General features: G+C 41.5%; 1 protein-coding gene across 6 annotated transcripts in view; it reads right to left on the reverse strand.

Moving 5' to 3' along the window:
• Positions 1 to 1,192: 1,192 nt before the first annotated feature.
• GIGYF2 (GRB10 interacting GYF protein 2) overlaps positions 1,193 to 18,474 on the reverse strand; it is an 80,650-nt gene continuing 63,368 nt past the window's right edge. For 3 of the 6 annotated variants that reach the window (XM_082486891.1, XM_082486888.1, XM_082486889.1), the window contains exons 16-29: positions 18,202 to 18,309; positions 17,544 to 17,641; positions 16,940 to 17,040; positions 15,969 to 16,130; positions 14,035 to 14,136; positions 10,950 to 11,108; positions 9,501 to 9,737; positions 8,790 to 8,912; positions 7,971 to 8,174; positions 7,642 to 7,847; positions 7,171 to 7,325; positions 5,681 to 5,850; positions 5,150 to 5,297; positions 1,193 to 2,994 (exon numbers count right to left, since the gene is read on the reverse strand). In XM_082486891.1, coding sequence (XP_082343017.1) covers positions 2,927 to 2,994; positions 5,150 to 5,297; positions 5,681 to 5,850; positions 7,171 to 7,325; positions 7,642 to 7,847; positions 7,971 to 8,174; positions 8,790 to 8,912; positions 9,501 to 9,737; positions 10,950 to 11,108; positions 14,035 to 14,136; positions 15,969 to 16,130; positions 16,940 to 17,040; positions 17,544 to 17,641; positions 18,202 to 18,309 — 2,041 coding nt within the window. In that variant the 3' untranslated portion in view covers positions 1,193 to 2,926. The remainder of the gene's footprint in view (positions 2,995 to 5,149; positions 5,298 to 5,680; positions 5,851 to 7,170; positions 7,326 to 7,641; positions 7,848 to 7,970; positions 8,175 to 8,789; positions 8,913 to 9,500; positions 9,738 to 10,949; positions 11,109 to 14,034; positions 14,137 to 15,968; positions 16,131 to 16,939; positions 17,041 to 17,543; positions 17,642 to 18,201; positions 18,310 to 18,474) is intronic. The other 3 variants (XM_082486893.1, XM_082486892.1, XM_082486890.1) reach the window with 2 other exon arrangements.

The following is an 18,474-nucleotide window of genomic DNA, read 5'->3' on the forward strand; positions in this document are numbered from 1 at the left end:
ACCGCTGTAGCTCCTATTTTTTCCCCCCCAGTGACCTTTGCTACAGAAACAGGCCCTCTGTTTGTCACAGAAGGTGACAGGGCAGTCACTTGAGGATACAGCTGAGGTGCTGAACACACCAGCATCTTACCTGTGTACTAAACACAGAAGCCAGAATATTAAGATATCAAGAGCACGATCTTCCCCACTGGTCCATTACCTACTAACTCTCAGGAGCCGAGCAAGGTCCTCGGGGTTCGACAAATCATTGCGCCTTCTCCCTGCTTGCATTTCTGCATTTTCATTTAGCAATGGGCGAGTTGTTCCTTCCCCACTCCCCAGCCGAGCTGGAAATTAACAGACTCTTGCTTATTTGTTACACCGTAGAGAATAGTCCAAAATTAGCTTGCAGAAATTGGATCGTACCATTAAAAACCAGAAAGTACTTACGAACCAGACATCTTATACACTAAAAAACCCAAAGATATTAGAACAAAGTCAAATTATCAGCCTAAACACGTACCGTTCTCTCCAAGACATCAGTTAAACATAACGCAAAGCTACTGTGTAAGTTAGGTGTTAGTATACTGACTTCATACTCTTTGTGGTCACGTGAACGGTAGAAGGACCTTTACCATTAACTTCTACTGGGATTTTCCACCCAAAACCAAGCAGCAAATAGGAAAAAAAAAAAAAAAAGGAAAATAAGACTGTCTAAAAAGGGAAGCCTACGAGGTGTCCATGTGGACTTTACACTGAGGGGAGAAAGAAACCCTCTCATTTAGGGAAGGGAATTGGAAAGGGTGGGGTGGTTACCGACTGGCAAAAAAAAAAAAAAAAAAAAAAAAAAGCTCCATGGCCAAGTGTTTGTAGTAACAGAAAACCAGCGGCGGCCTGATCTCTCCTGCATAAACAACATGAGCGTGAATGCACGTGTTTCTGTACAGAGAAATTAAAGCTTGCTTGTCAGAATTTTCCAAATCTCAACTTACTGGTGTTTATTTGAACTCTAAAATTATCAAGTAGAAAAAAACCACCGGTATTCCTCACCAGGGACGAAATAAAGCAGCAGTTGTGGTTCCACATCCTGTGTATTTGCCTGTTGTTTCTCGATGAAAACTGATGCGAGTCGAGTTTGGGGTCAGTTTTAGCACCAGGAATTATCTCAAAACTCAGCTTTGACAAAAGCAAGCAGAAAGTTTTCTCTCAGATATAATACAACCAGGTTTTATTTAAGTTCTCTCTTTTTTCCCCCCCACACTGGCAAAAGTTCAGAGGGAGTTTAAAGTTTTGTAAACATTTTAACTACCCCTCTTCCCCCTTTTATGAATTTACAAAGCAAAGGAGACAGGGAGACCAGATTTGCAACAGTTCCAAGTCTCTCCATGCTATTGGATCCAAAAACTATATACAAGTCTGCAGCAGTCTCTGTATAGTTACTGTACATGTTTGGGGGCAGGGGGAAGAGAGAGGAGGAGGAGGAGGAAGAGGAGGAAGAGGAGGAGGGGAAGGTGACCCCAAAAAATGAATAAACCAAACAAAATAAAATCCAAAGCCAAACTGCTCTTGAGCAACTCGAACTGTTTTCTTTAGGCAGTGATGACAGAACGACAGACACCTTTACACAACTCCACCAAAACTGTAGCGAATCTCCCTCGGCAGGTTATAACCCTCTGGGAATGGGAGATGGGACCAGGGGTTGAAACTAAGTGCATTTGGCAGTTTCCGTTTTCTTTCTTTTGTGGTGTGTGCATGTGGGTGAGTGGAGAAGGGAAGGTGGTGTTAATCTTTCGGTGAGAGAGGAAGGTGATGATTCCATAAATACTTAAAGATTATGGATCCCAGTGAAGGTGCGTGGAATAGTTTAAGGTGTAGAAGATAAGCAGGGCCGTTCATTGCACATAGCTTCGCCCTCCACAGTCTCTCTTCGTGACAAAAGGGCATCTCTGCTCGTTAACCTAAGCACTGCTTGAAATGACAACTAGCTAAAGACTGCTGGGGTACCTATCCGAAAGCCAGTGTTCACCCTCACCAAGACTAAAGATCCACACGGTAAATATCCTACTGTCTCTTAAACGAGACAAATTTGCAGGAAAAGAGCTCAAAATAAACTGGTCCTAAACCTCCGAAGGTAGCATTTAAGGGGTAAAGTCAACCTGAAAGAAGAGATGCCACCCCACTTTTTTCCCCCCAGAGTAGAAGTCCCCACTTGTCCAGGAAGGCTGGAATATGCCGACGGGGAACTCCACCAGCTTCAGCATCACCACCTAATGAAGACAGACTCGAGCTTTCCCTCCAAAAATAATGTGCTGAGAAGGGCTGGCAGGGGGTGTGCAACTTCAAACCAACCCAAGCTAAACTGCGCCCGCCACCGCCCCTCTCCTGCTGTTGCCAGTTCTAAGGTTAGCTTATGAATGCAACTCCTGGCCTGGGAGAGCACCTCTTGCCCTGATGGAGCGCGGAAGTCAGTATCTGTGTGGCATTTTGGTTTTGACCAACATCTGTTAACCGCAAACTCTCTCTCTCTCTCTCTCTCTCTCTCTCCGTGACTGCACATGTTGGATGTGGTAAGAGTAACCAGGAGAGGGAAGCAATGGTTTGCAGAATCCCAATTGATTTTTTTTTTTTTTCCCCCCAGGTATGTCAGCAGAAGAAATCACAGCACAGTGAAAGCTTGCTGCCCAAATCAGCCTTGTTGTGAACGAATCCTATCTCCCACCCTCCCAGGACTCGGAACAAAGTCCACTTGACTCTAGGCTGACAGTAGGAACAACGCCTGTGCAGTCCTGGGCAGAAAGGGTTTGCTGGGGCTAGAGGAAGCAGCCTGAGATGATTGATTCTGTGATTCACTGCAAGGCGAAGAAGAACGCATGGTGGAGAGTACTGTGTCCAAAACGGAGAATCCATGGTTAACAGATGCAGGAAAAGCCAGTTGATTTGCACATGCTCAGTAGTCTTCCAAAGTCTCTATTTCTCCCATATTGAGCCGCTCTGATGAGGCATTCACTGAAAACCCTGTGAACCAAAAGAGACTTGTGTTAAAAATCTGGATGTGGTATGTTGTATTTGAAGCGATACACCTGTTACATGTAGTAGCACGGGTAAGATAAAGTAAATAATACATATCAAATAAGAACTCGGGGGGGATTCAGTAAGGCTAGAGATATAATTACCCAAACTGTTTGTTTTTTTCCTTAATAAATCAAAGCTAATCAATTGTACATTTAAGTAAGTATCACTCGGTCTTTAAAAACAGACCAGAAGAACACTGGTTTCAAACTTTCATTTAAAAGATGTCATCTGCAGAGGTCATACAAGGCACATCTAGGCACAGTGGCAACGTGGCCCAGCAACGTCTTGGAAGGGAGCGCGTTTGAGTCACCGGGTACTTGGAAGCGCCTGTCAACGCTGTACTCAGATGGCCCAAGAGGCAGAAATACACATTTTGTGAACTTGGAATCCGAGTGCGGAATCATGCTCAACACTTCAGGGGTATGTGAGCAATTCTAGCCCTTATTTAAGGCCTAAATACATGTATCTATGAAATCTAGTGGCAATTCCATGTACTTCCATGCTTTTTTTACAATCTTTTGTCTCAGGAGTACAATGTGAAAATGTACAAAGTTAGGTAGTGATATGCAGGTGGCTCAAGATGCACCTAAAATTCTACCCAACCTTTTAACCGTAAGTGCTGAAGACATGATGCACGTGACAAAAGCGTGAGAAAAAGCAAAAACATTTTCTACAAGGAAAAAGTCCAATATATCATATACAACTTTCCTACTGAAATCCAATTTTTATGGTTGTACCGTATGGAGTATGAGAAAAAGGACAGTTTTCCTGTGTAAGGCTGCTAAACAAACCTGACGTTTCATTGTCTTGAGACCGCTACGTAGGCTTGCTCTGTGCCAGAAAACAAACTGCTTTTCACCTTCATTATCTTCAACATATAAAACGTGCTCTGCTCAGTCAGTTTAAGAAAATTGTTTTGGCTCCCTCTCGTGGCAGTATGTTACCTAAAAGGTTTTGGAATTATTTTGTAATAGAGCGTACTGATTTTTAAGAAGCTGCATGTGCTACTTTTCTTACAGCTGCAACTTCTTAATTGTATTTACTGATTTCTTCTTCTTCGCATTACATGAACAGGTTTTTAAACTATTAAACTGAAGACCCAGATCAGACTCCCTGGATCGGCATCCAGGGGTGGCGTTCAGGATTCCGCTGAAAAGTTCAGTGTACTGCAACGCAGAAATCATCAGTTTAATTGAAGAATATTGATTTTGTTGAGAATAAAAAAGGAAGATAAAAAACAAAAGGCAATTAGAGCCTTAAAAAAGCGGTGACTTCCAGGTGGCCAATACCAGGCTGCTTTACACAAATACGAGCCAAGTAGCACCAGCACCAGCGCGGTGCCCAGCACGGTGCCCTAGTTTCCTTTTATCACACGGCAGCACAAACGTGGACACATTTATTCTACAAGAATACCACAGCGACACATGACATCCCACAACACTCACTACTCATGTACTGACAGGACACCCCTGTATCTTGAAGGCCACTTTAAAGAAAGCTTTCCACCGATGCTCTGGGGCTGGTTAACTACCACCCTCGCATGAGAATTCAGAGAGAGAAAATGGGGCGGTGATGTCACCATCTCCGCTACCTCCAATTGAAAACTCATCACCACTTTTCAATACTTTTTTTTTTTTTCCCCCCCCTTAAGATCTTTGCTATCTTTTCTGACTAGGGTGGTTAGCTCGTGTAAAAAGGTAGGAAGGGATAAAGCCTCAAAAAGCTGCTCCCAATGAAGAACCAGAAAACATGCTTTTCTTAAAAGAACGAATTCGCATTAATTCAATAAAACTGATGTAGGTCAACTCAAAAGAGGAAAGGCAGTTTAACTGACAAACCTGAACCACTGAGAGGTTTCCAGGTTATAACCAAGGTATTGAAGAAGCCTTTTCACAAGCGAAAGTTTGACAAGTTTTCCATTAAACCAATACAGATTTTTTTAAATCATTAAATAATAATACTGAAACAAATTCAAAAGACACTTCAACAACTACCTTTTCTGTTGAAATTCAGTACTCACATTTAAGGTTAACAAGAACTCTGCACGCCACAAGGCTTTTCCCAAATTAAACGTTAATTACTAAAAACTAAAACTGACCTAACAAGCTGGGATCTGCACGAACCATTTTCTGTTTCTTCTTTTTCTTCCCGCTCTGCACAGCCTCAAAATTGGATTGCTGGTTGTTGCTCTGATTGGTCTGAAAGACCGAATGTAGCGAACTGTGGTTCATCCCCCACACGGAATCCTAGAAAACAAAGCCAAGTACAAGGCCATAAAATGCAATTAGGTTTGGTTTATTTATACTGAAAGCATTCAGAGAGCTTAAAGAGGCACTTTCTACCTCACATGCGGCAGCACTTGCCACTGATGCGCCCATCCAACACATCTTCCTAAAGCACATGCTGGACCAGCACGCTAAGGCACTATTTGATCTACAGTTGGCCTCAACTGTTAGTCACAAAGGATACTCGATTCTGCAGTAAATATCTGAAGTCTGCTTTATCCTCTGCGTTTCACATGACCCGTAAAATCCTGCTCATCCTCCTACCAATCCAGCAGACACGCAGACTCTTCCAACTCAGATATAGTCTCTAGACACTCGTAAGGACCGTAGCGAGTAAGATTTACCTGTTGCTGCTGCTGTTGTCGCTGCTGACTGGCTTTCTGTTTGGCACGGCGCTCAAGAAACTGCTTGGCAAACTCCTTGGCCTCAGGAGTATCTCCAAGATAGGCTCGGATGTAATCATGGACCTCATAGGGAGACTCCACTTCCTTCAGGAAAGAAACAAACGTGGGAACTGCAAGAAGAAGGCAGACCACGAGGGAATGAGTGTCGATGTGTGAACACGTGCATGCAACAGGCACAAACTCTGGATTTCCGTTTCAAATATTTGCTAACCTAATAGCAATTGCAAACAGCTCACCCTTCTAAGTTCCCTACAGCAAAGCCCTGCAGTGCAACGTTGCATCTATTCTGCAGTCAAAGCAAGGATCACCAAGCCAGCTGATGTGAAGAGAAGGAAAAATAAACTGGCAATCCTAAGGGTGCGTTAGCCCATCAGCTTTAGCCACCGCCAGCTTTAAAGCTCAAATTTAATGCCAGGCCCAAATGGCATTACATTTGGCACAGCACCCTCCTCAGTCCTGTCACCACTAGAGTCTCTCTTTGGCTGAAGCACAACAGATCGCACTCCGCAGCGGCTGACCTGACCTGCAGGCACCTGAAGTTCAACAGCTAGCTCCCTTGCAAGCCTTCTTTACCATCTTTATTTTTCCTTAGACTACTTTTGTTGCACTGGGTTTTACAATAACGCGTAGACGGACAAAGCAAATCACAAGCCAGGAAGACACCAGAACAACAGGCTGCCACCTGCAGCACAAAGTAGCCTTGGAAGCGTGGAAGCTCACTGTGGATGTAGGACCCATGATGGCCCTGCAGGGCCACCGCCTCTCCTCAGACACCACATGCAGCAAGTCAGTATATCGCAGATGGGGACAACAAGTTACTTCTAGTCTCCCCCCTCTGGGAGAGCAGCTGTGGCACTGCAGTTGTGTGAGGTGTGATCCTGGCTCTCGGGGCAGCGCTGGTTCCCCAGTCAGGTTCAGGGGTGCCACAGAACCACAGCTTTGCAGTTTGCTGGAGCACAAGGATTTGCACAGGTCCACGCCGGAGGCAGTGGGAAGCCTGCAGTGTTTTGCTACAAGGAGGTATCACTTTGTGATCTCGGACTGCGAGTTCCTCTCCGTGCCTTCCAGCAGAATTAGTAAAAACATGCTCTGCACAGGGGTGTATAATTTGGCCTGTGCTTAAATGCAAACTGGATCCTCATCCATCTGCCTGATAATGCTTCCATGACCACCTACAATCCTCAGCAGAGCTCTGGGTGGCACTTTAAAACTGTTTCCAATCCCCACTGATTTGCTATAGTTAGCCCAATGAAAACCATGGAGAAAATGATACAGCCAGTTCTTCAGACCACTATTTAATGATTTAATTTGCTGACTGCATTAAAAACATTACTTTGATGTCATTACTTTGCCTCAGAACTATCTGGTCAGGAAACAAACTGGATATTGTTTCTCAGAGTGGATCGCTTACATTCCTCCCCACCTCTTACCATCTAAGTTGTTGGCTGTGTTGAGTGCATGAAGCATCTGTTCACACCACTGAGTGAATCCATCCTGGGCTTTATTAACCCCCTGGAACAATTTCAACAGCTTCTCCTCTTCTTCCACCTTCTTGTTTTGTCTACTTGTAATACCTACAGATTTACTGAGATAAACACATATAATAAGTTATAAATAAGTTATAAATAAGTTATAACATAACTTATCAACAGTATAGTATACAGTACAGTGTTACAAGACTCACTAGTTTACAAGGTGCAAATGTTGTTTAAGAACCAACTAATTTTCCTAGCAGATGACAAAATAAATTGTGAACGGTCACCTATCAGCCATTTTTGTTGTCAAAACAGATCCTGAGTGACACGGAAAAAAAGGAAAAACATAGGAAGATGTCATAACTGCTAAGTGATCATCTCAGGAGTGGCAGCCTTTCTTCACAAAAGCTCTTCCCCAATTCCTACCTGAGGCTGGCATTGCTTTTGTTTTTATTGGTCGAGTTACGAGGTCCCACTTCCTTCACTGCATCATCCCAGAAACCCATGTTTGAGTTTTTGGTATCAGCATTACTCCAGATGCTACTGACTAGGTCAGATGCCCACTGGTTGCTGGGATTAGTGTTTAGGGAGCCCCACACTGAATTCCCAATGCTGGTGTGCAGGTTAGAGTGCTGTTGAAACATAACAAAGAGATCCTGGTTATTAGCACCAGACCCGGCGGAACAGTAATTAACACACATGGAGAACTGTCACGTACTGTTTCCCTCCACATATTAGATAAATACCGTACGTACCGTAGTATTTCTGACTCTGTTCGGCTGCTGGTGCTGCTGTTGCTGCTGCTTCTGCATCTGCCTTGCCTCTTCCTGCTGTATCTCCAGCAGGGACTTGGTGGTACCCGTCGGTTTGGTGACATTACCCCAGCCTGACAATTTTTGCTGCTGTTGCTGCTGCTGCTGCTGGAGGGCCTTCATTAGTTCACGCTGCTGACGCCTTTGCTGTTGCGTGCAAGACAGAAGTGTTTGTCCGTGTTTTCAGAAGATCATCACTGTTCAAAAGTCTAGCCGGGAAACTGGTTTTAAACTGCTTTCACCCTCTTCTGGAAGAGTGTGGCTGACCTATTATTTTTTCAGCCATTACAGTTCCTCCACAAAGGGAGACACTAAGTAACTAGTAAATACAAACTGCTCGTTAGCCTAGGACAGAATAAATTTGCCTAATCATGACTGCAGCCAGCTAAGCATTTGGGGTTTTGAAGGAATACCTTTCCTCCTACCACCACTTGCCCCCCCACCCCTTAAAATGCCATCTTGTGCATAAATGCAAACAAATTATAGAATAGATGTGAAATAATTTTATATTGTTTTGTGAACGCATTATACTCCTAGGGCTAAAAGAGTACAGTTCCCCCTCCTCTCACATATTTATATTAGAAGCAATAAAAACATTCAAACGAGTACTTATTGAACCTATGCCAGAAAGATAGGATTTTACCTGAGCGATGCTGATATTTCAAGTAAACATTCCTCATCCACATTATCCCTTCTAATCACTTAATCAACAGTTAAGCGCTCACACTGTTGAGTCTGTTAGTGTACCATTAGTGTATTTACCTCTTCTCGAAGCTGCCGTTCTCGTTCTTCTTCTAACTTTTGGATTTCTGCCAACGACAGTGTGGTCTGGGATTGACAAGCTCCCGAATTTGATTGCTGACCCCATGTTGAAGATGAAGGGAGCTGGGCCAAAACACACATCATTAAGCATTACAAAATGTTTTAGAGAATACTTCAGAAGTATAATCATGAAAAATCAGTATAAGCCCACAGCACAGGGGAAAAGAAAGGCCAGCTTTAAACTTTAGCAAAACATTGGAAAGTATAATATGGCATAATTAAGTATTAAACAGTACACTCAAAGTATAAATTATATGTTTCTTTCAATTGCCCTCTGATGTATTATAGTGTCAGAGACACAGCGTGTCAAGAATAAGGTAACACATAACTGCCTGACAAATAGCAATCCATTTGGATTTAAGAAACTTTGCACTGGCCCTTGCTCATTGCAGCAGAATAAACATCTGTACTCAGGAACCCCTTCCCAGTACTTTTCTATCAACTGAACCTTTTTCTTTTGGGTTTTGCAACTTACCTTCCTCTTGTTTCTGCCATCACTTTTAAAGTCAACTATTCACCCTCTTCCCCCTCCAGACAGTTCATCCCTCCCTGCTCTGTTCAAGCCAGTCTACAGACAACCCTGAATCCAGTTGTGGTTTTAACTTACTACACTGAACTGAAGGCGGGAGATAAACCGTAGAAACCAGTTACCTTCATTTGTGCAAGTTGCTGCTGTTGCTGCTGTTGTTGCAGCCGTCGTAAAGCCTCCTGCTGCTGCTGCCTCTGTCTCATTATTTCTTTCTGGCGCTGGAGTTCCAGCTCCTTGCGCTTTCGCTCTTCTTCTTCAAGCCGCTGCCTGGCTGCCTCTTCTTCCATGCGTAGCCGACTTTCTTCAAGCCGCCGTTGAGCTTCCTCCTCTTCACGTGCCCACTTGGCAGCCTCCTCTTCCTTCCCAGGACATAAAGGAGAGTAAAGTCTAAGCAGACTTAGAAAATCTAAATTACTTCTGCTCTCTGGTATTGAGAGCCCCACAGAACAGAGAGAGGCCTTTACATCCGTGATCTGTGCTGTTTAGGTTGCTCATTTAGCTTTACATTTCTCAGACAAGAAAGCCCAATAATATAGTCTATATCCTCTCACACTGTAACTTTCCCATTGCTCCATCAAGGGACGTGGAAGAGAATGACATCTCCCTAGTTCAGACTAGCTGATTTCACACCACTTTCCTTCCAGGAGTTATGCCCCTTGCAAGGCTGAGCTGCTTCCGGCTCCTTATACTGCTTACAGACCAGCACTGCTATACTTTCAATGGAATAAAACTTGACAGGAATAAAGGCAAAAGAGGCGTTGACGCGACAGAAAAACACAGGTCACAAAGACGGTGATGTTTACTGTTTTTACCGAACACTGGAGTTGCAAAGGAAAAAATGCTTCTGCCAACAAAGGAGAGGACTCTGTGGTGGGACAGAAATGGTGATGAATGCCTTATACGGGAGGGCCCTGACACAGAATTTTTAAATAACTGGCAATTTTGAAATGGACCTGGAAGCTAATGTGAAGCCAACTGTGTTTCAAGATGCATTTGATTTAGGGACTGTGACAGTATCAACTAGGGCTGGAAGCTCAAGTTCCCCAATATGGACTTCTAAAGCTGACCCCAAAAGAAAACAACCCTGTTAATAGTAAGATAAGAAAAGGGCAGAAAAAAGCTGAAACTTTGATAGTGGGTATAGTCTTGGCACAGTACAGAAAGACTGGCAAAAGTGATCATCTCGGATGATGTTGAAGATAACAGTTCTATAGTAAAGGCTCAGAAAGTGACAATTCAAAACAGATTATTATTCTGGTACTGCACTCTACCTTTGTTTTGAAGAAAGGAGTAGGAAAACCATGCTGCAAAGCCATTCTTAAGGCTCAAGCATGAAGGAAAACACTCATTCAACACAAATTTATTTTCCAAAGGGCAGATCAGATTCTGATTATTTCGTCTGAACTCAGGATACAGGTAAACCACCTCTTTTTCACTCACTTGATACTGTCTACTAGCTTTGCCTTCCTCCACCAAAACTGATGGTCTCTCAGGCACAGATGCGAGTTTCAAAACTTGTTCATTCTGGCAGCGTCCACAATTAAATGTCATAGGTCCCTTTTGCCATTCACCTGTTTACGAATTAACTCCTCTCGCTGCCGTCTTTCCTCCTCTTCTCTTCTTCTCTCTTCCAATCTTCTAAGTGCTTCCTCCTGTTGTTGCCGCTCCTCTTCCTCCCGCTGCCGCCTTAGTGCAATTTCCTGTTCTCGTTGTCGCCTCAGGGCTTCCTCCTGGAGTTGGGAATAAAATGACAATCTATAAATGCCATTTTATTGATGGACCACATCAGAACACAGACTACAACATGGTCTGGCCAGATAAATGGCCTCAAGAAAAGCTCCTTAGCTCCAAGCTAAGCACTACTACAACAACTACATTAAACACTACAGACCCACATGTTTAACAAGTTTTTTGATGCAATGTGCATCTCATACATAAATGAATTATTTTAATGAAGAAACACACACATGAAATCATTGCCTATCTTTGGTTTTAAAAAGAATGGTGTTGAGAATGAAAACAAAAGGGTGAGGCTACTCTTTCCAAGATGTACTAACTGTACTTGAAGATATGTATTTTAATGTGTAGGTACCAATAATTCCCTTTTTTGGGTGTCAGCTGTAAGGTGGAAGCTTTTCCTACTTATAGGAATTTCTAAACGCTGACTACTCAAGTGCATTACAAAACTCAAACCACATCTCCAGACACCAGAAATAAGCTGAAGCAGCCCAGTGCATTTAAGGACACAGTAACCTTTGGAAGTCCCAGAGATGTGGAACTCAATGAAAGGGCTTTGACTGGGCTATTCCTATACTGTTTAAACATTATGGGCGACAAAAGGTCTCTTGAGGGCTTTGATTTTTTGGCTATCCCCAAGTTATTTAAATAGTTTCCAATAAATTATGGTTTGCTTTCCAAGTAGCACAATTATTTACTTAACTCAAAAATAAACATCAGCACCTTTTCCTACTGCTCTGAAGATTTAACATAAAGAGAAATTTTTCCATTCTGCTACTTGCTTTTTGGAGGAATAGGGCACAACCAGCCTCCTGCTGGCTTCCTGTATATTGTTAAACAGGAGCACATCCATGCAATTTTTCCTCCGGTTCTAACTTGCCCTTGCATAAAACACCCTTGGGTTTTGCTGCCTTTTCTTATCTCTGAAGTCCAGCAACTGCGTTAAGGCCACCCTTAAGGCTTCTCATCCCTTCTATTCTCTCCACTTACTGACTTATCCTATCAGTTCAACCTAAAGATCCTAATTTTTGGACAAGAACTTCTTTAAGCTCTCAGAAATACATTTTCCTTTTGAATGATCAGTACTGTGCAAGAGTACTCTTACAAGCTTTTTATAAGCAATATATTATTCACAGGATGAAGGGAGACTAATCGTGCAGCACGGATATAAATTGTGAACTCTGGTAAATCAAGGAAGTTATTTTTGAAAGCTAAGACCCTTTTACTAAATCTGATACCAAACCTTCATATACATACAGTGTAGATAAACTGCAATACAGTTCACTGAACAACTGGAGCAGGTTCCTCTCTGACAACAGCTAACTTCAGATGTCTACAATATAACTGTCAGTAGACAGAACATTTTTTTTATAAGCAGTCCTATGGCACTGAAGAGCTGCTGGCTGCAAGCCAAGAAGTAATTCATATTCCTGTATGTCTCTTAAATGGTTTAGTGCTAAATATAAGTGCAAAAAGTGTAAGTTTTTCTTCCACTAGCTGGACATAAAACAGTAGCCTGTGAATCATTTTCTCATTAATCAAGTCATTGATTTGTCATATCCACAAAAGCTTCAAGCGCAACACACAACACCCAGACCATTTTGTTCCTCGGGCCTGTAACTGAATTAACTGGACACATGCAGTCAAGTCACATTAATCAAGTGTCCCCAATACAAGGGCTGAAAAATTTCTGCTTGTTTCTTTTGCTGAAAAGTCTACTGAGGAGGCTGGAGGTGTGCCAGTCTGTTTTGTTTGACTAGAGACCACACACCAGGATCTCAGCTCAGGATGCCCAGCTGCCAGCCAGACCGGGGGATGTTCAGCACTAGTCACTGACGTAACACATAGTACCTGAGAGAGATGAACAAAGTCACCAAGTCCTCCTTTACAGCAGCAGTTCATTGAGATCTCTGCCCTACTTTCCCTTTGGGAAATGAGGCTAGAATTGCCATTAATAAAACTATAGGGATCTCTTTCTTGCTCAGCCATGCCAGGAGAGACACTGTTGAATGACAGCAATTAAAAAAAAAAACACACACACACAAAAACCCACAAAAAAACCCTTCTCTCCCCTAGAGAACTAAAGATGAACAGTGTTGTAACAACACAAGGAAAAAAATCTGCAAGATTATGAAAAGCTGGGAACCACATGGCTGATGTAATTCTTTTTTCCTACTCTTCACAGCTATAGAAAAGGTTGTCTTAATATTTACTTCTGTATCTTATTATTCAATGTTTTTGTTTGAGCATGTGACCAAAAACATTCCCAGCTCTCCAGCTTTCTGCCACTGACTCGCATAGGAAACAAACTCAGTCTTTTGGCTCTTCTCCCGTATTCATGGCTTCCTGCTCCAAGAGAATCCCAATATTCTTGAGCATCTTTTCTAATAATTGTTTTCAAGCACACATATCTTACTGTATAGACAACTTATTTCAGGTCTTTTAAAATATCAGCAAATCCTTAAGTAATAAGCCTCATTTCAGTAGACTCTGGATTCTTAAATAAAATATTACAGAATTTTTTGCAGTTAGTAACACCTGCAATTCTGCTCGTCTGTTACTAGGGCTTACGAGTCTTTTAGTTTTGTGGATCTCATCTTTGAACCAGGTACTTTAAAGGGAGCACTAAAGATATAATTCAGAGAAAACAATTATTAGCTAATTATTAAACCTCAAATTTTGTTCCTGAAAGTGAGCAATCATCACAAAACAGAAAATACCAGACCAGAAACAAAAAAGAAATATAGCAGCTACACAAGCTGGGCATTACTGTTTGCAATTCTACAGTGCAAGTAATTGATGAAAACTATGAACAGAACTGGATTCAACATTTGGTATGACATTTCATCCTACAGAATTGAATTTCTATTAGTTATTTTTTTTTATTTAGAATTCACCATCAACAGCATATTTACTAACCTTATATACTAGTCTTTTATGCAGTATTACATCAAAAGCCTTCCTGAAGTCCAGGCAGATTAAGTCTACTGCTTCACCCCTCTCAGCTCTCACTGTCATCTCCTCAAAAGAAGTTAATCAAATTTGTTAAGCATCATCTCCTCCGTATAAATCCATGCTAATAAATCAGTTCATCCCTGATTCTACAATGCCTTCCAGTACAGAAGTCAGATTCAAATATTAGACCAGTTGTTTGTTGTTTTTTTTTAATACAGAATACAATATTATTTTCTCTTTCCAGAGAAAAATTTTGTTACCTTTTCAAGACCATTAGTGCTCAGAATTAAGCATTGTGGCAATTATTCCATTGGCAATGAACTAAAATACTTGCTGTTACTGCTTTTCAACCGCATTCTGCTTCCTCCTTGTAAATAATTATTTCCCATGACATCTCAGAAAGGGAGAAACAGATTGTTTACTGTACAAATCCAAAGTGGACGAAACACTTTGGAACTTAATGAACATTTCTAAGAAGTTATACACAGTAGCAAAACTGTTAGTCTGAAAAAAACGACCCAAGTCTATTTACTTCAAGCCACCATGGATGAAACACATTGAGTTACCAGGTGATCAGCTGAAAAGTTAGTTATTATTAAAACAGATCTAAAGCAACTTAACTCAAAAGTTAAAACTTTTGAGTATATTATTGCTTTAGTGCTGCAGTAAAGCTTGAACTCGAGCATCAAAGGATGCTTTTCCACTGTATACCGTAATGACTTGCTGTACACAAAGTAGATATATTAAAGCAAGGAGCCATTTATTTATAGACTTGATTCTTAAAGATACCGTGAAAGCTAACTACATATCACACTGTAGTCTATTAAAAGAGATGTTCATTGATAAAACCTAAACACTGAGTGAAATGACTAACCTATAAATAAAACTAAAGATTCTAGAGGCTTCCTCAGAAATGTCTGATCCTTAAACCTGGAAATGCACTTTACAACTGCCTACCCAAGCATGTAGAAGATATTATAAAGGACAAAATTATTTACTTTCACCTATTATTCATGTGCTACTTTACAGGGCATTTATTGACTAAGTCCTTAGTGAATAAGCTCAATGTGCTCACCCTTATCCTTCACATGCAAAGTGAAAACTAACTTTCACTGTCTTTCTCTTCTACAACACTTAAGGAACAGTTAATCTTTTTTTCCATACAGAATTCAGAAGTAAATGCAAGAAACGTCCAGCTAATAATGTCTCCATCCTGTGTTCTTGTAAGATTAAGAACATACTACAACTCCTACATTCATTCTCCTACTTTAACACAGATCACGTCATTCATTTTAACAAATCTGCTTGTCCAAACTACATCCCTTCCCTTCCCAATATCAACTCAAGAAAATAAAGCTAACAGACTCTACAATATAACCCAGCTATTCATTTACTCAAAAAAGTTATTTACTAAGTAAAAAAAAAAACACGGGGGGAGGAAAAAGCTAAATATTACTCACTTTTTCCACTATAGCACTCTACATTTTATTCATTTGAAACAGCTGCTCGAGCTCCAGTCTACTCCAAAACACACCCTTATCAAAACACTAGACTGCATAAATGGTGAATAAAAATTGAACATGTAATAACTGGGCAACTAACTAAAGTCTAGTATTGACACTAAGAAGTTGGGAGGGAATATTCCACATGGAATAAAGCCTCTCAGCTCACAAACAGGAACCTATCTTGAAGTGAACCATCTAAGCCCATTTCTCAGATTGCAATTTGGGCTCTTAAAAATCAAGAGCAGAAGTATCATTTCATATACTCACATGAAAAATATTAGAACTGTCTTCATACACACCTACCAAAGATTAATTAGACCCCACAGGATTCTTAAAGTGAGTTTTATAAAGTATTACAATTAATTAGAGATGAACTACATTGAGGAAACTCACTTGCTTCCTGCGGGCCAGTTCTTCTTCTTCCCGTCGTTTCCTCTCATCTTCCTGCTGCCTCCTAAGTAGCTCTTCTTGTTGCCTCCGAAGCTCCTCCTGCCTTTTCCTCTCCTCTTCCTCTCGTTTGGCCCTCATTTCCACTTCTCTCCTCTCTTGCTCTAGCTACAATTCACATAAAACTATACTCAGATGCAGGTAACGTATTCCTACACCATTTCTTAGGGCGACTCTGCTGAGATTACAGTAACAACATAACAGGTGGAGCCTCTGACAGATACTCTCCCTTAATTGTAATTTTACCTACCAGCTGGCTGCCTGCTGGGGTCAGATTGCTGAAATAGTCTAGAACAATTTCTGACAATTTCTGTTCTGTAACGAACACCAGTTCTCTAGTCAGACTTACTACATCAGCTCCTTAAAATAACCTCTGACTTTAGAAGCTACTAGCGAGTTGCTTTGCAGATGTCATAAAATAATCAGTTTCAGGAAATGTACAGAATCATACAGGTTCAAACTTACAACAATAATTTAATCCTAGAGTGAGTGTGAAACAACCCTGACAGACAGGACTCTTACAATTCCCCAAACCAATTCTGGTGAAAAGATGTAAGGATTAAGAGAACGACTACCTGCTCCTACTCAGGGTTTGGCATGACAGCTCATGATGATCCCATTTTAAAACAGAGGTGGCTAGTGAAGAGTTTTTAATCACAAGTGTAAAAAATATAACCCCTACTTTAGAGGTCAGTAGTACCTCCACAGCAACGGTTTCCAAACAGCAGTCCATAAGGATTTCGTAACTGGTTTCTATAACCCATATTCTCTTTATGGTGTTTTCCATGAAAATCTAATCAAAATTGTACAGAGCGGCCTGAAGATTGAAGAGCTAATAGTCTTCCATCGGCTCAAGAAACACAGCTACATTGCAGAACAGCAATCCCAACTTCTTACAGTACAAAACAGTTTCTGACCTTTGCAGCTTTGGCCTTCTCGAGCTGCTGAAGTTGTTCTAGAGCTGGTCCCTGAGCCGCAGTATCAATGGGGAGATCCCAGACACTGCTTCCTTCCCAGACTAGACAGTGAAGAAAAACATTGACAAGCAAAAATAAGCATATCACCAAAAAACAACTAAAGGGGGAAAATCTTGTGTATGCAGTTACTATATTTTATGAACTAAAATCATGACAATACATTAGTCTTAGTCAGTAGAGGGCCACTTTATCTTCCTTCTTCCTGTAGAAAAAGACTTGTCCATTACTGAAGCAAGGCAGGGTTTCCTACAGAATTCCACACAAGAACCAGCTATTCCAACTCCTCCCAAAGCAGAACACCTTTATAATGTAACACTCAATCCCTTTGGAACAAGACTTCCTATAACCACAGGAAAAATTACCGTATTATTCACAGCTCTCAAATGGAATTTAAGCTGCAAGGCAAAGTAGCCTGAACCAGTTAAAAAAATACTGATGCAGAAATAATTTCCCCAGCATTAAAAAGGGAGCGATCATCTCGAAGATGTTGGCTCTTAATCAATGAACTTTTCTCAACATATCCGACACACGCTAAGCATCTTACCTGTAGGTTGTGAAGCTGACTGAAGTTCCCATATTGAGCCAGTGTCCGGCACTGACACAGACCTTGTAACGGGTGGGATCATGTTCTGTTCAGATATTCTGCAATACCAACAGGAAGAGTCAACATGCCACTTCCAGGGACAGGAGTGCTCTGAACACGCATGAGATTCAGTAACTTGTAACATACTCCTTTCCTTCCACACCTCTATTTAAAACAAAAATATGATGTGGACAATACTACTTGCTTGCAGAGTTCTCGCTCATCTCATCCCTGCACCAAGTCAAGGGCTAAGCCAGACACTGCTATAGTTTTGCATTTGCTGCGTATAGGCTAGTTTAAGGAACAAGCATACGGTACTGCAGAACACAACTGGCAAAGCCATTCTGTTACCAGCACAACAGATCTGTCCAAAAGGTATGATTTCAACTATAAGATTTTCCTCCTTATTTTCATAAACATTCTCTGAGGTGAACTCTCTCTCTATAAAAAGAATTCAACATCCTGCAACTGTTTCATATTCACACAGTCTTTAAAACATGTAATCCTCAAATATGAGCAAACTTGAATAGGATGGACCCCCGCCAAGATTATAATTATCGTTACATACAAGTTAGAGTACAGGAAGAATGGTATTCAGTTCAAGTCTGGGCTAACTCACCTCATCTTCAGGGCCTGGAACTGTTGCAAGAGAATAGCGAGCTGCTGCTGCTGCTGGGATGAGAGGGCCGCCTTTTGCTGCTGAGCCAGCACCTGTGCATATTGTTGTCTTCAAAAGAGAAGCAGAGAATCACTGGTATTTGTTCACTTGCTTATTATATAATGCCCAAGTTGCAGAAGTTGCCTACAGATTCATTCTCCAGGACTAAAGCCCACTGACCTATATAATGTACGTGCTAAATACTAGAGGAAACCACAGAATGGGGCCTCAGGC

The sequence above is a fragment of the Vanellus vanellus genome (assembly GCF_965231255.1).
Source record: "Vanellus vanellus genome assembly, chromosome: 8".
Classification (NCBI taxonomy): Eukaryota; Metazoa; Chordata; class Aves; order Charadriiformes; family Charadriidae; genus Vanellus; species Vanellus vanellus.